This window comes from Mus musculus, chromosome 9 (genome assembly GCF_000001635.26).
Source record: "Mus musculus strain C57BL/6J chromosome 9, GRCm38.p6 C57BL/6J".
Classification (NCBI taxonomy): Eukaryota; Metazoa; Chordata; class Mammalia; order Rodentia; family Muridae; genus Mus; species Mus musculus.
The window spans coordinates 86624506-86652059 of record NC_000075.6 but is presented as its reverse complement, the minus strand read 5'-3'; the positions used below and the strand labels follow the sequence as shown (position 1 = coordinate 86652059).

The following is a 27554-nucleotide window of genomic DNA, read 5'->3' as shown; positions in this document are numbered from 1 at the left end:
GGGCTGGAGTGATGGCTCAGCAGTTGGAGTAACTGGCTGCTCTTCTCAAGACCCTCAGCTCGATTCCCAGCACTCAAACATCCAGTCCAAGGGAATCCCATGTCCTTTCCTGGCCTCTGTGGGCATCAAGCATACATGTGATACACTGACTTACAAGCAGGTGAAATACCCACACACACAAAATAAGTGAATTAAAAAAAGAAAAGTAAGAATTAAAAGCTTAAGCTCATTGCTTTAACTAGGATAGTCTAGTAGGTCAAATAGCTACTGTTCCATGGATATTTTGAATGCAGCACTTTATATTATATAATAAATTTGGTTTGTTTTAATTCATTTTATGGCCATGAATCATAAAGTGAAGACATGGAATGCATTAATTCTAGTGATGTTTTCTAATGATGATTTTAAATTCTGTAAAACAAGCCCTCTACATGAATAACATGTGTGATTACTAAGTAAGTAGAAATAAGCCAAACATAATTCATCAGTTCTAGGAAAGGTCAAAGGATAATTAGTATAGCAGACTGTCCTGGTCATGCTGTAGCGGCAACAGCACAGTGCCAGGTGCTTCTGGGACCAAGAAGTCAGAGTATCTTGGGGCAGAGGTGTGACTACAAGTATACGTAGCACTTCTACAGTATGCCTTTACTGACACGCCTGTAATTGCCCTGAGGAGCATTGGCTAGTCTGACAGCTGCCCTATGTTTTTTGTTTGCAGTTTGAAATCTAATTGTCTATTTGCCCTCTTAATTGGAGTAAATTATTTATGTTGTTTGAATTTCTGTTTCATCCCCTCTCTTCCTTTTACAGTAACTTAACTAATCATGCATATAATTTTATATAATACTCAGTGTATATTGATCAAACTCATTTCTCCTTCTCATTCTTCCCTAATGGCTATGATTAAATATTCAGTTTATGTATATTTAATGTATGCGTTCTTGTAGCTCAGTGTTTAATTGGAAGGCATTACCTTTGGGACTAGAGACCAGTAATGAAGACGGCCTTTTTGTCTTTTTCTTTCCTCTAGGCTATTGTGGTAACTGATGGAGAGCGCATCCTTGGCTTGGGAGACCTTGGCTGTAATGGGATGGGCATCCCTGTGGGTAAACTGGCCCTGTACACGGCATGTGGAGGGGTGAACCCACAACAGTGTCTACCCATCACTTTGGATGTGGGAACAGAAAATGAGGTAAACATTTCACGTGCACAGAACTTCTAGCTGTCTTTAAAAATGGTTCCAAATTTTACGTTTTGAGATTGTGTTTCATAGATTACTGAATTCCCCTCAACTCTGCCCCCGACAGTTATAAGAAAATTGCTCTTTTCTCATCTCTGTAAAAGAATTCATCCTCCTTAGTGGTCTCAAATCCTTTGAATAAGTATTGACGCCACGATTATTTGAAGCACATTAACTACTCTTAGAAACTGTGATTTCTAATTATCTTTACATTGTACAGGACCGAATTTCATAGGTCTCGCTAAACCTAATCCCCTTAGTATTGAGATCTTATTATGCTCAAAGTCTGTATTGATCCTGGGGAAGGTGATTTGGAGTTCAGTTCCGTTTCCTTCCACATTATTATTTTAGAGCCTTTCTGACAGTAATTTAAGCAAACAGTTGTTATGCTTTTTAAGTCAGATACAAACAATCGTATTTACCTTCTGTACACAGATGTTATTTATCCTTTATTCAAGGAAATAGTTTCATTTAAAATATGACTTCTGACATTTTCTTTTTCAATGCTAATAGAGATGATTTAGTTATCAAACCTAGCCTGTTTTAAAATATTATTTTAAAATTGTATGTTTATATTGACATTGAGAAAAATCTTAATGTCAAAGTAACTGTTACTTTAGTTTTTATATATCTTTTAAAGATTTATTTATTTAATGTGTATGAGTGATCTATCTGCATGTACACCTGTATGCCAGAAGAGGCCATCAGATCCCATTACAGATGGTTGTGAGCTACCATGTGGTTGATGGGAATTGAACTAAGGACCTCTGGAAGAGCAGCCAGTGCTCTTAACTACTGAGCCATCTCCCCAGCCCTAGTTTTTATGTTTTTAAAACAAGATGAGATGATATATGGAATTCAAGTAAAATAAAACCTATAAGACCTATGATATAGCTTGAAAATTCTAGGGGTTATTGAAACTATGAAATAAGTATATAATAATTTGAACAGTCTTAAACCTGGGCCTTTAAAATGATTCATCTATTTTTACTCATTTTATATGTATTTTGTTTAGATGGGTATGTTTGCACCACACACATGCCTGGTAGTCATGTTTAGAAGTAGGTGTCAGATCCCCTGGAACCAGAGTTACAGATGGTTTTGGGCCACACGTAGGTCCTGGGAACTGACCTAGGTCCCCTTCAAGAGCAGTCAGTACTCTTGACCAAAAGAGCCATTTTCCCAGTCCCCACCTGGGCCTCTTTTGCAAGGTTATCAATATTATGTGGACATAGAGAAACTTGACCACTGTTATCTACAATAGATTCTTACTTTGATAGATTGCATGAATTCTCAGAATCAGATGGTTTCATGAAGGTGGGTCTTAGAATTGTCAAGTTGACTGATTATCTTGTATTTTTACACTATCTGCTTTTTAAAATGAATCACATTATATTGGAGAATGCTACCTGTTATCTAATTTTCATTGCTGACCTACAAATTCGTTCTTTGGGGTCAAAAGTATTGTATTCTTATTTTTGCATGTGTATGGATGTGATGTGCATGTGTGTATCTGTGTTTATGTGTGTGGAGTACATGTGTGTAGATAGCCATGTGTATGTGTGCATATGGAAATCAGAAATTAAATTGGGTGGCTAGTCACAATAAGGTTTTCATAATGAAAAGTATTCATGTCACTTCCTTTTGTGACAGCCTGTAAACTAGAATAGTCTTCAGTCCCCCCCTTTTTTTTCTTTTTAAGTTAGGATAGAGAGCGATAGTTTCCGTCACCGTGTCTCCATATGTATATGACACTACAGCTTCTTCTCATCTGTTACCCTCCACCACTGTCCCACCACGTCATTCTCCTCTCCTCTGGCTGCTTCCCTTTTAAATTGCATTTTGTATAAATTAATTTTTGGCTGTCAAAGCTGTAAAAATATGCTACCTTTTCAAGTGTTATCTTAATTTTATTAATTAAAAATTTATAATAATTTCTTTCAAGTACATTGTTAAAAGAAAATTATATAGCATTCTAATTTTGAAGCAGTCTTTTTCATAAATCTTAAACTCAACTATTATATTTTTCCTCTCCTTTTTGCGTATTTCTCTCTCTCTCTCTCTCTCTCTCTCTCTCTCTCTCTGTGTGTGTGTGTGTGTGTGTGTGTGTGTGTGTGTGTGTGTGTGTGTAGGAGGACAACCTATGGGAGTTGGCTCTTTCCTTCTACCCTGTGAGTTCCAGGAATTGAACTCAGGGCATGTAGCTTAGTGAAAAATACCCTTGCCTGCTGGACTGCCTCCCACAGTTATACTTCTTTATGTTATGTCCATCAATTATCAGTGTGGGAAAGAATAGGAGAAAAAAGAGAAGGGCACATTTTTCTCAGCTGTGCCCCCCTCTTTCCTAAAACTCATATTCAGAGGCTAAATATATTCCAGACTTGGAGAATGTATTTTAATATTGGCAGCCATTAGTAGCTCATTGGCAGTTTAACCTCGGCTGCCCGGGAGCCTGCCAATGGCTTGTTTAAAGAGTGCCTTAAGAAACAGCTGGGCTTTACAACAGTTCTTAGCTTCAGATTTTATATTTTACATTTATGTGACTTAACATGTTAGCTTCCAGTGGAAAAAAAAAACCTTACTTACTAGTTAAGCAGTACATTGCAAGTATATTGGTCAAAACGAGGGGATTTCGCAATAGGAGAGAGTTCTATTAATAATTACACCAGGACAATAGGTATGCTCTCGGCAGTGGCCCCGTGGGTTGTAGTTTCCTCTGGATGATAGGAAAGCTGAATGCTGGGACAAGTGTACTTTTCTCTTGTTTACATCAGACCCACACAATACAAGGGTTTCCGTTGCAGACTCTTAACATTTCCATCCCAATAACAGGGAGGGGTGGTCATTCCCAGTCAAAATGGAGGACTAGGACTCCTTCAGTTCTAGAAGTGCCACAGCCAGCGAAGCCCCTGTGGGCATGGAGCAAGCCCCCTGCTCGCGGCCTGGTTTTGATTCCTCGCAGAGGATTTCTGTAGCATGTTGTTCTCAGGCTCTTGCCCTTCTGTGAATTGTTGATTCTGCCCTCTGAGGTAAACCCTCCATTTTCATAACAATTTGTCTACGGTCTGCATTTAAAACCATTTAGAAGTTTTTAAAAAAAGCAGTGTTTGTAGTTTCTAGTGTTCAAGTTTTCTACATATGCTAATAAATATTTCCCTGTGTATTTTGTTTTGGACTGCCATTATAAAATGTAGTTGTATTTTATTTCATTTCAACTGTCCCCTATAAATACGTAGCGATATACTTGTTTTTGTATATTGTTCTTATATCCTATGACTATATTAAATTATATACATTCATATCGGCACTTTCTATTTTCATAATTATATACATACAAATACAAAGTATTAGTTCTTCCCTTTCCAGTCTGTGTGCTTGTCTTTTTCCTGCTTTATTGTAATGGCTAGTGTTGCTGGTGCAATGATGAAGAAAAGTGATAAGGATGGATATTCTTACTCTGGAATCTGAACATAATTTAGTCTTTCACTGTAAAACATTCCATTAGCTATGTTTTTTCACAGATATTCTTAATTTACTGAGAACTCTGCTACTAATGGGCATGTTTTACACTATCTACGTTATACTTCAATTTAAAAATTGATCTATTAAAATAATGTTAAGGGTTATTTATGCCAATACTTGAGTAGAATAATGGTATCTCAGGTCTGTCTCTTTAAGAAATAGGAAACTAGGGCAGGAGAGATGGCTCAGAGGTTAAGAGCACTGTCTGCTCTTCCAAAGGTCCTGAATTCAATATGCAGCAACCACATGAGGGCTCATAACCATCTATAATGAGATCTGACGCCCTCTTCTGGCCTGCAGGCATACATGCAGGCAGAATGCTGTATATGAAAATAAATATGTTAAAAAAAAAGAAGTAGGAAACTAGAAAGTTTAAAAAGCATAAGAAAAACTTGGTCAAGGCTAAAAATATTCTCTCAAATAGGTTAGTAGTCATATAACAAATATACCCAAAATGTTTGAAGATTTCAAATTTTTTTTGGAAATAGAAATAAATCTATGAAAAAATTGTTCTTTTTTTTCCTTCATAAATTGTAAAATTTTAAAACTTAACATAATTTCCATCTGTGATAAATTTTACGTACAAAAAATCAGAGGGGAGCTTTTCTAATGAGAACCACTGCCATATTTTACTTTTCTTTCCCCCAGACTAACCTAGAATCTTTTAACATTTAGTAATTATTTTTTAATTTGGTTTGTGAAGAGTATGAATATACTCTCTACAGTATTAAGTAACTAGTGAGTGTGGGCTACGATGTATCAGTACGTCGAGATTTTATCTTTGTTTCTGTCTCTTATAGAGATGATCAAACAGACTAGTGAAAGGTCAATGACTTTCTTATTGCTAATTGTTTTTTGGGGTCCACGTCTATTTTAACACTAGGAGTTACTTAAGGATCCACTGTACATCGGGCTGCGGCACCGGCGAGTCAGAGGCCCTGAGTATGACGCCTTCCTGGATGAGTTCATGGAGGCAGCGTCTTCCAAGTATGTGCAATCTTTATTTATCTGTGTTGGAGCTGAATTTCAAAAGTCTAAACCCTGATGACACACCTAGGAAAATATCTCGTTTGATTCAGTATGTTTTAATAATTAGACCTAATTAAGAATGCATTCTCTTTCTCTCCCTCTTCCTGTCTTCTTCCTCCCCTTCCCTCTCTCTCCTCCTCTTCCTTTTCCTCCCCTCTCTCTTTCCCTCCTTATAACTTTCACTGGCCAAATGGCAGCATCATGTATCTATCCTCCAAGCCATCTCTGTTCCTATTCCCAAAAGAGCATTGTTCTTAGAAGCATCATTGTTGCCATTGAAAATAGGCGGTGGTCTCCAGCTTTACCACACTAAACGCACAGAGCCCAGCTGAAATGCATGTTTATGGGAAGTAGGGAACTGGCCAATGACAGTGAATAGAAAAAGAAAGCCTTTTCCTTTTTTACATTTTTGGCACTTCTTTTTTGGCTGCCGGTAAGATCCAGTCTTCATTCATGTTTGTGGCTGATATTGGACTCTTTTGTGGTGGGAGAAGGAAGAGGTGGAGACTGAGTGTGAGCTATACGATCCCAGAGCTGTAATAGGGAGGGAGAGCACCAGGGTATCAATTTCTATTCATACATCTCTGCTTACATCAACAGTATTTATTAAATATACTACTGTGTTTTCATATCGTGTAGTAAGCATTGGGTTGTGGGCCTTCTGGTACTTTAAGACTTTCCAACTTTTTTCTCTAAGAAGGCGATTCTGCGATAATATACTCTGAGGGAGTTCTGTCAACTGACAGTCATTCATTTTGTTAGTTTGCAGCCACAAAACCACTATTGTTTAAAAATACATTTGTACTTTACTGGTTGTGCTTTATTGTTTTGTTTGTGAGTAACTTTATCACTGGTATTTCATGTAACTAAGATATTCTTTTGTTTCTTATAATTTAAAGTCATAACCAAGAGAAAGGCAGTTTCTTCATCAATTTGCACAGAATTTAAATATCTCAAATTGTTTGTCATGGGATTTAATTCAGAGTATACTTTTAGATCACTATGGACTAATTTAAAAAGAACATGTTTGATTACTTTGTTATTATCCTACTTATACATTAAGATATATTTACTCATAGAGAAAATATGAGTTGTGAAACTTTAAGCTCAAAATTATATGATGCCATTCATTTATTTATACTTGTAATTCACATATAATTTTAAAGGTTTTATCATAAAAAAAACTTAAACTTGTGATTATCAACTTTCTAAATAAGAGCACCATCAAGAAGTTGGCTCAGTAGTGCCACGAAGCCCCTGACAGAGAAGGAACTGACACTGGCAATGTGGGTTGCTTCACTGCCAGTTTGTGAGTTAAAATCGACCTAAAGAAGACAAATTCATGATATTTACAGGAAATTATAAAGCCTGTTCTAAGCACTCAATGATGATGCAAAATCCTTATGGAAACCATGAACAACTTCCTGGAGAATTGGAGATAAGAACCAAGTTGGGAAGGTCTTTTTCCTTGCAGGATCAGAAAACAACTTACATTTTAAATATTGAATTGGGAGATTGCTTAAGATATATGAAAAGAAAATGAGGATTAATAGACTCAACAGTGTCTTTTGATGCATGAAACCTCTGTAGCCAGGCATGTTTGCTCGTGTCGGATCCTAGGAATTTGGGAACTGAAACAGGAGGACTACTGTGAGCTCTAATTTAGCCTGCGTTATACAGTGAGACTCTGCTCAGAAACGAAAATGGTGGAAAGGAGGAGTTGTCCTCCTAGGCCCTTCCTAGAGAAAAATAGCAGAGACTTCAAAATATATTGTTTTGATATTGCTCCTTTAGAAGCTGACTAGGAGTAAAACCAAGCATTATCCCGTTAGGGTAATAAAGAGAAATTCATTTTAAAAGGACATATGACTTAAATTCATGATTGATGAGTGACTTTTGCAGTTGGAGTTTCTGAGATGGAATATATTAAGTGCTATTGGGAACAACCTTGTAGGAGGGAGAAGGAGGAACTCGAGCAGACAGAGGCAGAGCTGTGCCTCAGCGTGGGCCCGCACACTCGTGTAATGCAGTTGGGACCACTCCTTGCACTACTGAGTTTGTTAGCATCCATTAGTTTATGCCTAGTTCCAACCACCAAAACTGTTGTGGGGTTTTAACTTACTATATTGGTACAGATGGGGTGGATGATGAGGTGGTATGACATCATCTTTGTTTGCCCTGTGATAGCTCTTATTGTGTAGACCAAAGACCTGAAGATATTGTAACACACTCAGTAAGTATGAAATTAGAATATCTCAGTTGAGAAATCGCACACAGTATAGATTTGTGGTGTCATTGAGACTTCTAGAGCACCTGGTTGGGGCCCCACTTACCACTGCCCTTCACATTGCTTCTGTCAAGGGGAGGAGCGGGAGCAACTGCTTGATGTTTCAAGTCTCCAGATATCACTGTAGACTCTGTGCACAGAATCCTCTAAACATCTGAGCCCTTTTCCCCAGTGTAGCTAGCTACCTGAGTAAGCGTTGTAGATTCCTCTGAAGAGCTGGGAGAATTATTGCCGAGTATCCTTGCCAATGTATTGCGAAGTCTTGCCTTCTGGAAACTAGGCCTCTTCTCTCTGAATTCTGGGTAAAAGATTAGCTCAAGTTTGGAAATTGTACAGGCAATTGCAACTGTATTGCGTTAACTGCTTTCAATTGTGTAGCTGTTTGTCTTTGATTTCTTTTGGTAGCAAACACTGAGTGACAGGCTAGGAAAAGCTGTCTCTATTCTCTCTCATGACTGTGGGCCATTGTCTCACATACATTGCTGTTGCCCCTCTAAGGACAGCTGCACCCATTAGGCTTCCTTCTGGAGGCCTGTCACCCCTCTTACAGCTTATCAATAAGCCTGGCTATGTATCACCGTTGTCTTCTGTCCATCCTGGTCTTTTGAGATCCGGAAATAAGCTTTTCAGTGATTTGGAGGCTTCGCACCAGCATATTCTATGTGGCTTTTTGTCATTGTTTTAGAAGATAGTCACCTGATTTTTTTTTGGGGGGGGGGGAGGGAGGCACTATATATAGTTTGTATATCCTAGAATGCCCTTCTCTGAGCCCAGAAATTCTTGCTTCTCCCATCCATGGCAATGTTTCTAGAAGCCAGCCTTACTTAGTATGAGCCATTGGTTTGGGTAGGTACCTAGCAATTATTTTAATAGTCACTTTGTGTCATCTCTGGGGATTCTTGGCATTTGTTAAATTCTGCATCTTAAGAAACTGTCTGAAAATCACTACCTAACATTCGGGTCCAGGATCTGATGAAAAACCCTCATAATTAAGCTCACTTGGACTGCTCTTGGCTAACACAAGCTACCTACATCTGTTCCTCTGGGATATAGAAGCTCTCTTCCTTCATAGGCTCCAGCATGGCCCACGTGGCTTCTGATGTGGTAGATGCTGTTATGGGCCCCAGTGGGGTCTGAAGGAGATGAAGGTGTATACCGTCTCCTGACAGAAGACTGACTTCATTAATGGTGAGAGGAGAAAAAAGACTTCTGTTCAGTCGTAAAACGGTGTCGACTCTGAGGATTTAAAATTTGGGACGATCAAGCCAAGTATCCCTCTCCATGTAGCAAGTATCCGCTCACTCTACCAGATTCTAATGGAGCAAATGTGAGTGGCTTGGGCATCTTGGAGGCTCACTGGTGTGTATACACCCTGTTCTTGCCACCAGGGTCTTCTGCTAACGGCTCTATGGAATCTATAAGTCTGTTTGTACAAGCGAGGCCTTTGGCCCTCATGTTGATGGTTATTTGCCAACAAGTCTTGTGTTCTTTTACTGTTACCCTCTTCGTGTGCTTTCTCAAAAACTCTGAAACAGCACTCCAGTCAACATTCTCTTTTACTGATATACCGAGCGGGTCACCTCCGGAGAGAATTATAATAGTTGGGCTGCCACCTTGTGTATTGAGATCTAATTACTGCCAGGGAATCCTTGTGGACTGACTTAGGTCATAGGACCCATTTTAACGCCTGCTTTTGCAGACCCGTCCTGACAGCAGATGTCGTGGACTAGGTTACCCAGGAGGCATGTTCTGAAATGAGGCTCAGCGTTTAAGGATTCTTTCAGAAGTGCTCTTGTGAGTAACTCCCAGGGAAGAAAGACACAAGCCACAGGATTGAGCAGAGGATGTTGAGTGGTTCTTCAGGCATGACTGCCTCTACTATTGTCGCTCTCTGGCCTGTCCTGGCCAATCCTGAATGTGTCTGTATCAGGTAATTGGACATAGGTCATCCTGGGAAAAAAGAATAGGCCATGGTCTGTGGCGAAGTGTTCCTCTGTGGCTTAGGTGATCCCTGGGATAACAGTGAGCAATCTGGGTATCATTTCAGGTTTCTGTTGCCGTGACTGAACTCAGCTTCTTTAATAGTGTAGCACATATCTACTTTAATACTTGCTTAGTCGCTGTTGGAGAGATGGCTCAGTGGTTAAGAGCACTGGCTGCTGCTCTTCCAGAGGACTCAGATTCACTTCCCAGCACCCACATAGCAGCTCACAACTATCTGCAACTCCAGTTCAAGGGATCCAGCACCTTCACACACATGAAGGCAAAAACACTAATGTACTTAAAGTAAAAATAAATCAATGCTTAAAAAATAGATTTGCCTGTTCAACAGTTTTATCTCTTGACCCCAGTAATTCTCTTTTTTGCATGTTAATTATTTTTTATTAGACATTTTCTTCATTTACATTTTTAATGCTATCCCAAAAGTCCCCCATACCCTCGTCCCCCACTCCCCTACCCATGCACTCCAACTTCTTGGCCCTGGTGTTCCCCTGTTCTGGGGCATATAAAGTTTGCAAGACCAAGGGGCCTCTCTTCCCAATGATGGCCGACTAGGCCATCTTCTGATACGTATGCAGCTAGAGACAGGAGCTGTGGGGGTAATGGTTAGTTCATAATGTTGTTCCACCTATAGGGTTGCAGACCCCTTTAGCTCCTTTGGTACTTTCTCTAGCTCCTCCATTGGGGGCTCCATGTTCCATCCAATAGCTGACTGTGAGCATCCACTTCTGTGTTTGCCAGGCACGGCATAGCTTCACAAGAGACAGCTATATCAGAGTCCTTTCAGCAAAATCTGGCATATGCAATGGTGTCTGCGTTTGGAGGCTGATTATGGGATAGATCCCTGGGCGCCACAGTCTCTAGATGGTCCATCCTTTCGTCTCAGCTCCAAACTTTGTCTCTGTAACTCCTTCCATGGGTGTTTGGTCCCAATTCTAAGAAGGAGCAAAGTGACTACACTTTGGTCTTCGTTCTTCTTGAGTTTCATGTGTTTTGCAACTTGTATCTTGGGTATTCTAAGTTTCTGGGCTAATATCCACTTATCAGTGAATACATATCATGTGAGTTCTTTTGTGATTGGGTTACCTCACTCAGGATGATACCCTCCAGGTCCATCCATTTGCCTAGGAATTTCATAAATTCATTCTTTTTAATAGCTGAGTAGTATTCCATTGTGTAAATATACCACATTTTCTGTATCCATTCCTCAACATTCCTCTGTTGAGGGATATCTGGGTTCTTTCCAGCTTCTGGCTATTATAAATAAGGCTGCTATGAACATAGTGGAGCATGTGTCCTTATTACCATTTGGAACATCTTCTGGATATATGTCCAGGAGAGGTATTGTGGGATCCTTCAATAGTACTATGTCCAGTTTTCTGAGGAACTGCCAGACTGATTTCCAGAGTGGTTGTACAAGCTTGCAATTCCATCAACAATGGAGGAGTGTTCCTCTTTCTCCACATCCTCGTCAGCATCTGCTGTCACCTGAATTTTTGACTTTAGCCATTTTGACTGGTGTGAGATGGAATCTCAGGGTTGTTTTGATTTGCATTTCCCTGATGATTAAGGATGCTGAACATTTTTTCAGGTGCTTCTCAGCCATTTGGTATTCCTCAAGTGAGAATTCTTTGTTTAGCTCTGAGCCCCATTTTTTAAGGGGGTTATTTGATTTTCTGGAGTCCACCTTCTTGAGTTCTTTATATATATTGGATATTAGTCCCCTATCTGATTTAGGATAGGTAAAGATCCTTTCCCAATCTGTTGGTGGCCTTGTTGTCTTATTGACAGTGTCTTTTCCCTTACAGAAGCTTTGCAATTTTATGAGGTCCCATTTGTCAATTCTCAATCTTACAGCACAAGCCCTTGCTGTTCTATTCAGGAATTTTTCCCCTGTGCCCATATCTTCGAGGCTTTTCCCCACTTTCTCCTCTATAAGTTTCAGTGTCTCTGGTTTTATGTGGAGTTCCTTGATCCACTTAGATTTGACCTTAGTACAAGGAGGTAAGTATGGATCAATTCGCATTCACTTGATCTTTGACAAGGGAGCTAAAACCAGCCAGTGGAAAAGACAGCATTTTCAACAAGTGGTGCTGGCACAACTGGCGGTTATCATGTAAAAGAATGTGAGTTGACCCCAGCAATTCTATATCTGAAAGTGTAGGTTTAAAAATAACTTACTCAGAATATAGATAAAGAAAAACTGGGCTGGAGAGATGGCTTAGTGGTTAAGAGCACTGAGTGCTCTTCCAGAGGTCCTGAGTTCAATCCCCAGTAACCACATGGTGGCTCACAACCATCTGTTATGGGATCTGATGCCCTCTTCTGGTGTGTCTGAAGACAGCTACAGGGTACTCATAAAATCAATCAATCAATCAATCAATCAATCAATCTTAAAACAAAACAAAACTTTAATCTCCAGACTGTTAAGTGCGTATTTTTTGTGACAGATTTCCCTCCTTACTTCCCACCAAGTACTCTTTGGGCTTTTCATGACTTTTTTCTTTCTGTTCACCTGAAACCTCTCTAAACTATTCGTCTCTGATTCTCGTTGATCTCACTGCTCAGAGATCTTTTTATTTGTCACTCATAGGTCTGTATTTCTAGCTTGGAGATCTTATCTCAGCTCTAGACCTGTGTAACCAGTCTCCTTATTGGTACTTCTACTTGAATCCGTAGTAAAACAATATAAAGACCGTATGTATTAGATCGTATATGTTAGTTATATATGTGGGTACCTGCTCTTGCACCCACTCCTAAGCCAGCTCTTGCTGCACCTTTTCCGTCTCACCACACGAAAGCTCATTCTTGCTGCACTAAGAACAAGAATTACCGCTCTATACACAGCTTATTGGCAAAGCTTTCGAAATGTTAATATATGCAGGGCTTAGCCATTGCCTGTTACCTAATCTTGCTTCTCTGGGCTATTGTAGCTTCCTAACTGGATTTACTCCTCCCCACTTGTTGCCCTCTAGTGTGTTCGTAACACAGAGGCCAAGATGGTTCTTCGTTGAGTAATTTCTCTGCTCAGAACTTGGCAGTCCTCACCATTTCGTTCAGAATGAAAAGGGCTTTGTACTAACAGGAAAGGTTCTCTGCCTCCTGGCTTCCTGGTTCCTTCCCGACTTTGTTACTGTTTGACCTCACCTACATTAACATGGACTACTGTTCTTTTCTAATTGAAGTGTCATCTGCTTGGACTTTTACCATCCTCTGGTGGCTCTGCCTGGTTTTCCACTAGGCTAGCTGTCTCATCTTTGAAATTTGAAATTTCCAGAGATCTGTTTTGCTCAGTGAAGCTTGCCTTGACCAGTGTGCTTAAAATGTTACCTTCAACTCATTTTTTTTTCATTCTCTGCACTGAACAATGCCAGATTTGTTTATATTCAACCTTTTGTGCTCCGTATAGATCCACACACCAATATGTTCCATAAAAACAGAATACCTCCTCTTTCCTTCAGTGCCATACCACAGTTTCTAGGCCATCACCTGGTATGTCATTAAGTACTCAATTTGTGGGATTGGTGATAGAATTTATTTCATTCCTAGAACTGTTAAGCTATGGATGGAGAAATGCTGACATGTTCAAATAGCCTTTTCATGTGACTTAAGAAATAGTAAAGTGCTTGCACAATCTGTATACACTGTTAAGGTTATATTAAAATCAACACAGATAGGAATCTTTCTGTTTTGATTTTGTTTTGTGACTATAGTTCTTATCATGTCTCTTTTCCCAGAAAAGTAGTTAGAAAAGTAGTGACAGCTGCATCTCTTTTATGATGTTCTCCACATGGAAATTTCTCTGAAGATTATTAGTTAAATGAGTAAAACAAAAGAAAGGTTACCTGAAAGGAAAAAAAAAAGGCCTTAAAGAGCTTGACTGTTTTTGTTCTTTATACAGGGTTTCACTCTAGCCCAGGCTGGCCTCAGACTCACAATCCTGCCTCAACCAGCTGACTTCTGAGATTTTTCTGTTATTATGCTATACAGCTACTAAATCTTTTTAAGGTGTAATAAAGAAAGACTGGTCCACTTGCTTCTTTTGCAGGAATGGCTGGCAGGTTCCCAGGTAATGCCTTCTGGAGTTGGGGTCTGGGATAATGGTATGAGTGCAGGAATGAAGTTTGGAGGGGAAGATGTTGTAGTATGTATGTAATCTCACTTGGGGGTTTCTACCTCACACTGGTCATTCGATTCCCAGATAAAGGACACACAACTTTTATATTTTTAATAAAATTTTAATGTACTAGAGCTGAGCAGATATCTATCCTCTAAGTTATGCCTACTTCCATGCCAATAACCCTGAGACGTAACTTACCATGTTCCATCTGAGCTGTTCTTAACTCCAATTGGTCAGCCTTCATCTCCATGTTTTCATGACTCACCTACCCTATGGTGTCTTCTCCTCTTTCTACTTTCCTCTCTCTCCCCTGTGGTCTCCTGCCTCAGACTCCCAAGCCTGGGAACTGAAGCTCCACCTCTCTCTCTTCTGCGCAGCTATAGGCTATCAGCATCTTTATTCAACAATAGAAAGACCCTGTCGTGAAAGTAGTAAATGAATAAAGAAACAAACAAACCAACAAACTTGAGTTTTGTGAGGGTTAAAAGGTGTGACTGTGACGTCATCTGTGCCAGTTCTTGTGTCAGTGGCGGCAGGTGTACTAAGCACTGTCCTGACAAGGAGCCCCTCTCTTCTTTACTAATACATCGATGCCAGCACACAGCTAAGCAAAGGTGCAAATCTACTGCATCTTCCATTCTCGTTGCTGTGCTGGAAGCTGTGTTCTCACTGGATCTTCCTCTATAGTCTGTGCTTTCCTCATCCATCTCCACAGCTGCAACCCAACTCCATGACCGCAGCTCATCTTGGCATTTTATATGTGTCGCCACCTCAGCAACTGTCTCTAGTACCATATTAATAAGTATTTATAGACTTACCTTTATCCCTGCATTAGTTGTTATACACACACACACACACACACACACACACACCCTCTCCAACCTGGCTTAAGGTCATAACCTTCCTGTCCTGTCGCCCTGCACCCTTCCATGTATCCCTTTATGCTCTCTGCTTAGAAACAACCTGTTTCTAGTTGCCAAGGGTACACCGGAGACTACTTAAAATGAATTTGGATGCTGAGACAGTGCTTCTCCATGGCTTTACACATGGTAAAACTAACAGTTCTTCATAAATCAACAAAATGTAAAACTCTTTATTTTTCATTAATTTTGGGCAAAGATATGATTTCAGAGTAAAATCACTCACTACACAAAAAACATCACAGATCAGCCTTATATATGTCTTAGACTTAACATATAATTTAAGCTGCAAGTATTTTTGTCTCGTCACAAGTAAAGATGTGAAGCAATGAATGTTACTAATTTAATTTTTAGTTTTGCTAAATTCTGGATGACACTATAATTATACTCATTGCCTAGAGGTATTTATAAGCCACATATGTATAAAGTGTATACGATGTGAAACTAAATACAAGAAAAGCATTAACATGGAGTTAGTCCTTTTGGTGATGTTTGTGATAAAAGTGATGCCAGAGAATGTGGATGTAGAGATATTTGGTAATAGAAGCTGGGTAAAATGATAAAGACTACTTAAAGTTGAAGACAAGGGCAGTTAACCAGCCTCAGGTGTGGTAGCTTCTTCCCGCCCTCCTTACCTGCTTCCACCTTTTTGTGTGTGTGCAGCAGGCAGAAATTTGTATTTGTTTAGCTTATTTCAAGATATATATTTTCTGTTCTCATTAAGGTTCCCCATCTCTACCAAATCCATGCTTTAAGTAGAACATGATATGTAAAATTCTCCCCTCAGGAAGGTGTTAGTGTATGATTCCATTTTGATAAACCTGCCAGACTCAAGGGCATAGAAAGAGTGGGAACAGAAAGAAAGGTGGAGACTAAAGGCTGGGAAGAGAGAAGAAGGGCACTTGTGGTTGGTGGATGTAAAGTTCTAGGTAAAAGCGAGGTAAAAGCTGTTGGCTCTGTTAAGACAGCACTGCAACTGTAATTAACACAGCTGAAAGCGACTTGGTGTTAAGTTTAATACTATATACTCTTTAGCACAATAAGAAATTGTTGGTTTGCCACCTAAAGTCTGTATTTCCTGTCCTGTTGAACATGAATTCTCTTTAGACATCTGCATATTTTTTCCTTCTCCTCCCTCCCCTTCCTGGTCCACACTCATGTTACTGCCTTAGTTGAGCCTTCTTTCCAACTTCCTGTCCTAACATTTTACACCCCAGACTATTGCCATTATGTTCTATTCTTCCATACATTGCAGATTACTCATACAATGCCAATAACGTACTTATTATATCACATATAAGTATAATAGAAATCCAGTAATTTGCTGTTTTATTACCATTGTATCCCCCTAAGGTTGGATCCCAGTAAACATTTAGTAAGTTTTAATTGAATATATTGGGTTTATCTGTGATATATAGTCAACTATGATTAAAGCTTTGATAACCCCCCAGACAAATTTAGATAAACTGTGGGAAAGGAAGACTTGGAAGTTGAATTGGGATAAGGAGAATTAAAACACAGAAATTCATTTTCTCTCATGTGTTAGCCTACTGATTATAAGTTTCATTAAGAAAAGTTTGAGTGGTTGCCTCAAGAATTGGCAATAAATAGCAAAATGACAACATAGCTTATTCATGTCCACTTCCAAATAACACAGAATGGCTCCATGTGAAGCCCAGCTGTCTCCTTAAGCATTCACAACCCCCCAGCTTCCCTTATCCAGTCACCTCACCTTCCCACAGCAAACTTTGTCATCATCTTAAACAAACTTAACTACTAGGTCACCTTACTGATTTCCTGTCCAACTTTTTATCCTTTCTTTTATCAGTGGTTCTCAACCTTCCTAATGCTGTGACTTTTAATATAGTTCCTCATGTCATAGTGACTCCAACTATAAATTATTTTGTTGCTACTACATAACTGTAATTTTGCTAATATTGTGAATTGTAAATATCTGATATGTAGAATATCTGACCTGCAATCCCTGTGTTTGACACCCCCTGCCCAAAGGTGTTGTGACCTACAGGATGAGAACCACGGTTTGATATGGTTTCAGTGTTACTTGTTCTACTTAGACATCTTCCTTCTCTCTGGAAACCTCCCTAACATTTTAATAAACCCCCTCGTTTTCTGTGTCTAAGATAGTCTTTACTTATGCTATGCTTTTGAAGGAGGATAATTGCATTAATTATTACTAAATAGTACATATTTTAAAAAGTATTTCTCTTTATTCTCTAGCTTATATGATTTCAGAAGAGAAGTCTAGTGTAGCCTTTGTCCTTCCTGTGTGGGAAGGTGAGTCTCCCCCACAACTTCAAGATTTGTTCCTGCTCTTCCATCTGCTGCAGTGTGACTTTAATATGCTTACATATGAATTTTAAAAAAACCTATCTGTCCTCATTTTCATATGGTTCCTGCACTTGTAGGATCTGCGGATTGATGTCTGTCATTAACTTTGTAAGATTCTCAGCCACAGTCGCTTCAAACACTCTCTTCCTCCCTCCCTCCCTCCCTCCCTCCCTCCCTCCCTCCCTCCCTCCCTCCCTCCCTCCCTCCCTCCCTCCTTCCCTCCCTCTCTCCTTCCCTCCCTCTCTCTCTCCCTCCCTCCTTTGCTTCCTTCCTTCCTTCCTTCCTTCCTTCCTTCCCGTGTGCACAGCACAGCGTCTGTAATTGTCCTGTAGTTCTTGACTGTTCTTTCCTTTTCTTTCTTGCCTTTTCTCATTGTGTTCTAATGTTCATGGCTTCTACCGGCAATTTTTTCAGGCTTACTTATTATTTCCTCTGCTGTGTCTGTCTGCGGATGAGCCCATCAAAGGCAGTTTTCAGCACTGTGACTTAGGTTTCCAGAATTTCCTCTGGAGTCTTAGAGTCTCAGTGTTTCCGTATGTTACCCATATGTTCCTGGTCAGTCTCTACATTTTTTCAAATTAAACTCTTTGTAACTGAGTCACAGTCATGGTCTGATTGTTCCAAAATTGCTGACTATCTAGATGGGAGTTTTGCTGTTTTGCCTGGTCTCCTGTGTCTGTACATCTTGTCTTGTATCATTTGCTGTGGTTTTATTGAAAGCTCATCATGGTGTTGGAGTGATAGTTGCTGATGTGCCTCTGATCTTGAGCTGACAGTGGTGTTTATCTGGACTGATCAGGTTGTTAACCGTTTCTCGTTTCTCGATGCCTTTGTCTTTGTCTCCCTCACTGTCTCTTTGGGTATTCCTTGAGATTTCACGTATAGAGTTTGAAGGTCATTGAGTTCTTATCTCCTATTATGTTGAGGCCCATGTAGTCTAGCCTAGGGTTAGGTTTTAGCTGGGTATTTTCTTGCCCGTGTTAGGAGCTAGAGAAGGCTCTAATTGCATATTTCTCTTCCCGTACATTGCTTAGGTTTTGGTAAAGCCTTAGTAAGTATCTCAGATGAATAGAACTCTCCCAAGGTAAGTCCTTAGGAAAACAGGCTCTAACATTTTCAGCATGGTTACTTTCAACTTCCTCCTCTGAAGGTCTGAGGGACTTTTTTCTCAGGCCTTCCTAGTAAGCTCCTACTGATGAAAGTGTGGCTGAAGGTCAGGCCCCTGGCACTGTGCAACTGTCTCCTGCAGTTCAGTTAAGTCAGAAGTGTCCCACCTTTGGCCCCAGCTGCCAGGCCCTGCTCCTGGCTTCCCTCTGTGCTTCCTTCTCCTTCCAGTCTAGCCAACATGGTGTGGCATGAGCTAAGGACAAGCTGTTAGTCCTGAGTGCTTGGGATTTTCGGTATGACAGTGAGATGGCTGGTGACAGGGATTTTTGCCTGTCAGAATTGGCAGCTCTGGCTCTTGATTCAGGAGCCTGGAATTCATGAAAATTCAGAAGTCTCCTGGTATCCTGAGTTGAATTCTAAATCTTACCATTGTTCCAAGCTTTAGCTTCTTCATCTAAGCTGTGCCTTTGCTTTGTTGTGCCCTGTATGGATCATTCCCATGTTATGTTGGGTTGGACCACATGATACTCCAGCTATTCTGCTGTAAACCCAGCTAAGCTTCTGATCGGCACTGGCCTGTGACACCCATGAGCTACTCAATGACTTGTGGTGGTTTGAATATGCTTGGCCCAAGGAGTGGCACTATGAGGAGGTGTGGCCTTGTTGGAGGAAGTGTGGCACTGTAGGGGTGGGCTTTGAGGTCCTCCTAGCCATGTGGGATCCAGTCTTCTCCTAGCAGCCTTCAGATGAAGATGTGGCAACTCCTGCACCATGCCTGGTGGACTCTGCCATGCTTTTGCCTTGATGATACCGGACTGAACCTCTAAACCTGTAAGCCAGCCCCAATTAAATGTCCACACTTAGAGTGTACTTGTGGCTGCTGTTTTTCAGGAATGGCTTCTTTAATCATAGAATTATTAGTTCTGATTAAACAGGAGGCTGAAGCCAAGACCACTAGGGAATTGATGACAGAAGAGTGTGTATAGTGTACAAAACACTTGTAGTTCAGGGCCATTATTAGATATTGTATCTTACTGTAGCCAAGTGTAAAAATAAAAGCATAAATGGTGTTATAAAAAAGTTAATATATATATATATATATATATATATATATATATATATATATATATATATGTAACCAGGTTTTAAGTTTCCATTGGGCCAATGAGATGGCTCACTTGGTAAAGCACTTGCCATCAAACCTGAGTTTGATCCCCAGAACCCACACAGTGGGAAGAGAAAACCAATCCCCATGAGTTGTCTTCTGACCTCCTCAAGAGCCATGGCACATTCTCCTTTCCTTAAATAAGTGAGTGTTAAAAGCTATAAAGTAAGTTTCCCTGGAACTCAGTATTTTGATGTAATTGAGTGAACTAGGCACTCAATGAGTGAAACATTGTGAGTATTTCGCAGACATTTGTCAATAACTAACAAGGTACTGGGCAGACGTATTGGGCGGTTGGAAAGGTGTTGCAGAGTAAGAAGCTATCAGGAGCAGCAGACATGTAACATCTATCTTTTAAATAATAACCACAACCTGAAATACAGCCATAAAGCGGTAGTGACTTCATGGCACTGTAGAAATCATTAACCTAAATATATTAGGATAACTTTATCTCAAGAGCCTAAGGGAAACCCCAGCTTTGTCCTTCTTAGAACTACGCTTTACAATAGAAGACAAACCCCAGCCATGGGATGTGTTTGCTCATGGACTCACACTTGCACATTTCTGCACTCTATTTTCTTGCTTTACAGAGACCCTGACCTTATTCTGTGCCCTCTCCGTGCCCCCCAAAGGATACTTTGAAGATCTCATTTTAGAGGCTAACATTGTTGCTTGATGTTTTCGTTTTTATTCTGAGGAGCTATAGTTGCTTTTATAGAATTGGTTTGTTTATAACGAGTAGTTCCATAAATATGTATGCAAAGGCAACATGAACTGATTCTATACGCATATAAAAATGATGTGCATATATGCCCAAAATGCCATAGTCTACGAAAAGGATGTTGGTGCAGTTTCAGAGCAATGCTTTATCTTGCTTTCATTGTTTGTATTTAGACCTGGGACTTTTAGGGGAGTGGCTCACTGCACTGCCACCCTAGTCATCCCTAAAAGCAGCAAGCACAGCGTCGTGTTATGCAGAACTGTGGGGCATTTGAAAGCATAACGCATCTCTCCCCAGCTTCGGTGATAATAGCTTGGTTTCATTTTCTATTTCAGACAGTTCCTTAAAACTCAGCCACGAGAAAAGTTAAGGTCCAGTAGATTGTGTTTACATCTAATTAAAATATGTTCTATATAAATTATTTTCTAAATCTTTGAAATTGGTGCCACTTAAAAGTTATTAATAGTAAAATCAAAGTTCAAAATATTATATTTAAGAAAAGATACTGCTGTCTGTTAGGATTCAATGACAAGGAATCTTGTTTTGTGTCTGCTATTTGGAAGTAGCTTTTATGTCTTTTCTTATATATTTATTTATTTGGTAGCTTTTTCAAGGTATATCACGTTTAGGATCTTTTAGTATGTCTAGTAAGTTGATTTAATGATGTCCATATCTTTATTCAAGTTTAACTTTCTACATTGTTAGCATTGTCTCTGCATCCCTTGATACGTAGAGAGTATGGAATGTTTTATATCTGGTATTTTGACCTGTGACCTAGATCATGCAGAATGTTCTTTCTTTGCCAAGTTTCTTCCTAATGTGGGGCTTGAAAGGATAAACCCTACCCTTGTTCCTGGACCACAGACTCCACAAAATGCTATTGGTATCAACTCATGGGAACATCAAGTAACTAACATAGAGAGAAGAGGCTGCTGACCGAAGAGCTGCTGACCTGCAGGGAACCCAGAGCGAGCGGCCTCCATGCAAATAGGCTCTTGCTGCATTGCCTCCTCTTTGTAGTAAATCTCAAGGGTGGGGGCCTCTCTCTCTGTAGGGCTCTGTAGGACAAGAGAACCTGGTTCACTCATGAAGTTGTCTGTCAGTGTCATCTAACTTTATTTAACAAAACATAACAAAACAAAGATAATGGAGAACAGTAAGTGCCCATTTCTGAATTCTTTGGAGCCTGTGGCACTAGTGTGTAATAAGTCTAGTGTAAAAAGAGAGGTGTGGCTAACGAGAATTCTGAAGGGAGACTCTTCTCATCAGGGCCCGTTCCTTCTCTAGATTTCATTTTGTATTAACATTAAAAAGTCTTTTGCCAGACTTTTGTGTGGCCTCTCTAGTTAGATGTCTCTGGCTACACTTTTTCTCTCTTAGCCTAACTACAGCATATATTCTTCTGTAATGAAACCGTTTGGCTTTTGTGATACGTGAGTGCAGTTTGGTGGTTTTCCTCAGTAGCAGGCAGTTGTGATGGACTCTCCCAGGTTCCATTGCCTTTATTTTAAACTACTGAACAATTTAGAACTCTAGCTCTATTTTAAGAGTTGCATGGGTGGGGTCTTTTCAACTCTTTGGGCCTTGAAAGGCTCTTTCTAAATAAGAATGAGAGTGTACATGTTATCCTCCTGTCAGGGGATCTTGGTTTAGATAAGCATGTTCAGAGTCCGAGAGCTCAAATACTGAGTGGATAATTGTGTTTTGTTTTGCTTAGAGCTTCACATACCACTTGGTAGTTTTGCTTGTTTTCCAGAAACCTGGGGACCCGCTTCCCCAGGCGTTTCTAATCACTGAAGGATAGAGCTATCCCTGACCAGGGGAACAGAAATAGAATAGAATTTGCCTTCCATGACTATCAAGCTTTTGCTTATTTCAGAGGACTCTTAGAGAAAAGAGGGATCTTGAAATATAGTAGACCATTTATTTAAGAAAAGCTGGAGGCCGGCCGCTGTGTTCTGGAGTATTAGCTAGCTGACAGCCATGGGAAAGAAGGAGGGGTGCTGAGCAGAACACACAGTAAGTGAAAGCAGATGCGCTCACGGGGGGGACTGTGTTCTAAAGCAGACGCTTCTGGGCTTCTGAGTTGACATGTGGTGGTGGCTCACTTTGGACTGGGAAGACAGGATGGGTTTTTTCTCTTCCCACCACTTGTTGCAGACTGTGAAATCTTTGTGTGCGCTAAACTACACAAGATATTTTCCTAAACCTACAGAGAACATTTCTCAAGTGTTACAGGTAAGATTTTTTAATGTGTAATTAGAATTTTATTTAGAAAATATTATGAACAAAAATCGAAGAAAATACAAATCATAGAGACACAAGATTTTAGAATACAGGCTGATTAGCAACTGAAAAGCAATCACATTGGAGCAACTTGTTACTACCAAGTATTTTATTTGGGATCATACTGCCTTTTCTCACCTTCTGGGTTAACACCTCTTGTCATGCATGCACATCTAGAAAGCCATAACCAGGAAACATGACAGGTCATGGTTTCATACATCACAACACTTAATGACAACTCTCAAGATGAATAAGATCACACTGAGCAAACCGTAATGATGTGTATGTGTCAGGAGTGTTCACCTCTCTAACTGTGATGCAGTACTGGAATAGTTCACTTTAGAGACGAAGCTAAAGGACAGGGAAGCTGAGTAACTGCCGGGGCTGTGTGACAGTGAGCGGAGGAGCTGAGATACCGCTGATGCCGTTCAAATGGAGGCTTACACTCTAACAGTCACTCTGGTCTCAATGGGTGTTTTCATCAAACCTGCTGAGAGTTGTCCCTTAAGAGATGCATGGGTAGAGGCTGAGCCATGAATTCCAGCACTTGGGAGGCAGAGGAGGAGGCAGAGGCAGAGGAGGCAGGTGGATTTCTGAGTTTAAGGCTACCTTGATCTACAGAGTAAGTTCTAGGACAGCCAGGGATACACAGAGAAACCCTGTTCAAAAGCAAGCAAGCAAACAAACAAAAAATCAAACAACAACAAAACCCAAAAAGACAAAAAGGAGAAAAGAAAAACAAACACAGAGAGAGAGAGAGAGACAGACAGACAGACAGACAGACAGACAGACATTGATGGTAACTTCTATGAAAGATCAAGTGTGGGTTGATTTCAGCCAGCATTGAACATTTGGAGGAGAAAACTGGGCAGGGAGTGCCTCAAACTGTGATATATGTATGTGGCAGATTTCAGACAGCACAGTAGGGATTTCTTGACCAAAGAGAGGCTCCTTAGATGAGTTCCATGCTGGGTAGGAGCGATGCTGGCCCCATTCCCAGTGCTGGGCCTAGCAACTGCCTGACGGCTCCTCAGGAAGACGGCTGGGCTCGAATGCGGCCACGGATCTTACATGCATCAGGGCATGAGAAGTGGGGGTGGGAAGACCAATTCAGGGTTGTTCTAGCTATGTAATGAGTTTGAGATCAGCCTAAGATACATGACACCACATCTCAAAAACAAAACAAATAGAAGAAAATGCCTTATAGCTGGAGATGAGGTTCTGATATACTCCATGGTAAGTTCTTTGATGAAGGGCATTCTGAGGCTGCCTAGCATCTTAGTGCCATTCACAGATACCAGATGCCAATTATATCCACCAGATTTCCAGAAAAGTGAAGGCAGAGAACACAGATGCTAGGATGCAAAAGCCAATTTTTCACAGTGCTTTTAGGAGGATACATCCATGAGTCACTGTAGGATTACAGTGAAGTTACTAGCGCAGCACTTTGTACCCAGGGAAACTCCTCCTTAAGAAGACATGAGCAGGCATTTCACAGCAGCATTGTTTATAGAACGAAAAGCTGACAATAGTTTAAATTGACGTGAACAGGCGACTGGACTGAATAAGTTGTCACACATTGCAGTATGTAGTGATATAGCACAGAGCTAGTGCTTCATGCAGCCACTTGGGTACACCACAGGAAGACATCTTAACTGCTCCTCTTATGTTATTATTAATAGCACCATTGGATGTCATTCAATATTCATCTTCTCTGTGCAAATTACCCAAATATATAGATCTTAAAAGTGATGCTATACTGTTTGGGAATATAGAATAGCATTTCAAAAGGATGGGGCTCATCTTTTTATCCTATTCTTTTTTTAAAAATTAGGTTTGTTTATTTACCTATGTGTTATGAGTATTTTGAGTGCATGTATGTACATATGTACCACACAAGCTTTGGGAGATAAATAAGATACAAGTGATAATCTTGGCCTTGCTTGTCCCAACATTTTCACCTGTAGATCAATGATAGCATATTCCTCAGGGCTAGGTCAGGAGCTTCACCTACATCTGGCTGTCTAGCACTGAGACAACTCTGAACTCATACATTCTAACTGCGCATAACAGCTTATTTTGCTCCTGTATCTCATCTACTTCTCTTCACCCACTATTTGTCTTCTGAACATTCCTCAGAGCCATCTGTTTCTCTCTGTCTGTACTCTCATTTCCAGATGGAGAGTTGGGATCTAGCATCCACCTCCCGAGGAAACCCCCTGGTCTACTCTTGCCTCTCTTTGGTGCACCCATACCCTGATTACAGTGCCCTAGTGTTAGTGCTAATTGATCACAGCATATTGCTGCTTCGTTCACTCCCATGGATCAAGGATGAACTTCTTTAGCACAGACTAAAGGCACAGCATGATCCAATCCTATTTACCTTCTATTCTTAATTCTTGCTTTGTTTCCTTCCAGACTGTGTGCTTTTAGTCATTGTTAATTTACTTTTCTTTCTAGACTGTGCCATAGATGTAGTTAATTCTAGCATTAAACATATTTCCTCTGCCTCCAGAATTCTCCTTTCTCTTAGAAGTCTCCCCTGGCTCAGGCTTCAGCAGCCTTTTGAGGGCCTTTTTGATGCACTTGTCCTGATCTGCACCTCGGTGCCCTGCATTTCCACAGAGGTGGCACGCACACATGCCACACTGAAATTCTCTGTCACTATGTGCTCTAAGTGGGGGCAGGAGGGGAAGGAGCATGTAGCAGCTGCTTAGAGGACATTTGACAAATAAGGAAAGAAAGAAAGGCAAGGTTTCTTTAGGGGGATAACAGGAAATAGCTAAGTTCTTACTATAAAAAGGGCCCCCTTTTAAGAAAGATGATTAAGATTTAATGTAACATGTTCTCAGTGAGGAAGGCATTCTGCTACTGAAGCCTTAAGAGGAGATACACGGATGATTGAAAGTGGATGCAGGAAGGACACAGTGGATAGTTACAATGTAGTCTTTTATACTGCTCTGCTTACACAGAAGCATCAAGAAGTAACAGTTATAGTATTGTTGAAGGAATGGTAAGACAGTGACAGGACTATCTACCTGTGAAACAAACAGAGAGCTGCAACTAGAGGCATTTCCTGGTGAGTGTGTAAGAAGTGAGCTGGGCTCTTCTTACATACCAGGGTGCATGGGATGTGAAGGTGCATGGCCGGAGAGAACTCGGATCACCCATGCTAGCATTCAAGACTACTCAATCTGAAACTGAACGTTATTACCTTTTATTTATTGACTTTTTTGTATTGAGGAGGGGTGTACTTTTGGTGCAGTGCATGTGTGGAGGTCAGAGGATAACTTGCAAGCATCCTTTTCCAGCTAAGACTCAAGTTAGAAGTGAACAAAGAATAAATGGGGGGTGAGGGTCCCAGATCTGTGCTAGCAGATGCTAATAATACTACTTTGAAGGAGTTCAGAAGATGAACGGTAGATTTCAGATTACAACCGGTCTGGAGTGGCTCAGCAAAGAAAGGCCCTCCCCACCAAACCTGATGACCTGACTTGAGTCTTCCCCAAGGCCACACTTAAGTCTCCCTTGCTTGATGACTGGTTTCCCTAAAGCCTTTACTGGGCTCTCTGTGTGCTATTGAGTTTGACTTAACCTGGATTTTAAAGCCCAGGACCCATGCCTGCTGCCTAAGGAAGTACTTAGCTTCTTTACACTGAAATATTCTCAGCCTCATTGATTGCTTTTAATCTAAACCTCTTTTAAGGTTTGTTCTGCTCATGTGCTTTGTCTATCTAAAGAGTCTATTTCCCAGTCAGCATTTTAAGGGCAAAATTTATATTTCTGTTTGCTGCTATATTTATAAAGTATCTTCCTTAATATATTATCAAAATGAGTCATTTGGAATAAATCTCCCCACCCCCAAGGAATTAATCCGATATGAAGCACCGTAGCTCTTGGACACTGTGTAGTGCCATACACGTAGCACATCCTACAACATGATTTTACCCTGCCGTTCAGAAAGAGCGTGCACGATCAAGTCAGTTACACGACCCCTCAGTGTCTTAAGATCAAAGAAAGACTACTGTTTTCATCAGTGTTTGTCCACGTATGCCTGGTTTTGAGATGCCTGGTGTGTTGAATGCATACAGATGTCATCTTGCAGATGCCTGGTGTGTTGAATGCATACAGATGCAATCTTGCTGATTTCGTGATAAAGTTCTGGGTGTAGCTCAATGTCAGAGTGCTTGCCCAACACGTGAGTTCCCATGGCCTACCGTCAGCCCAGATCTAACCGCACAAGCAGTGTGAGCTCACTAAATGCTCGGTCTTTAGTCATAAGGAACTCTAGCTTCTACATCTGTAAAATGTAATGACAGTGCCTTCCTTGCTGAATTGCTGAGAGAATTAAATTATATAATCCCTCTGAAATGTGGACCATACCATCTGGTGCTTAGTCAGTTCTGGCCACAGCCATTACTCACTGAAGTAAGGTGGTTTCCAGACTTAACACACCACAGAGAACACAAGCTCCAGAAGTTTTACATGTCCGTTTTGGGGTATTTTTGTTAGCTTTTCAAACTATATATACCTGCTATTTTATGCCAAATTTTGATTATAAAATAGTAGGTTCTTTTCACAGTTACGTAGAGGTAGATTGGCTAATTCCTAAGCATTCCATTGCTCCTGATTTCTTGGCATCTAGCAACTTGAAGCTAGAACAAAGCGTCCCTTCTGGGACGTTCTCTTTATTCCATGGTGTAGGATACCCATTGCAAGATGAATCCTGAAAGCCTCTTTCTAAATCTCTAGGACTGATCAGAGCTAACTACCAGGTAGGAAATGTCACAAAATTAAAATGAGTGTG

General features: G+C 40.5%; 1 protein-coding gene across 3 annotated transcripts in view; it reads left to right on the top strand.

Moving 5' to 3' along the window:
• Positions 1-27554, top strand: part of Me1 (malic enzyme 1, NADP(+)-dependent, cytosolic) — a 114552-nt gene that overhangs the window by 43855 nt on the left and 43143 nt on the right. For all 3 annotated transcript variants that reach the window (NM_008615.2, NM_001198933.1, XM_011242666.2), the window contains exons 5-6: positions 1031-1192; positions 5646-5749. In NM_008615.2, the coding sequence (NP_032641.2) occupies positions 1031-1192; positions 5646-5749 (266 nt within the window). The remainder of the gene's footprint in view (positions 1-1030; positions 1193-5645; positions 5750-27554) is intronic.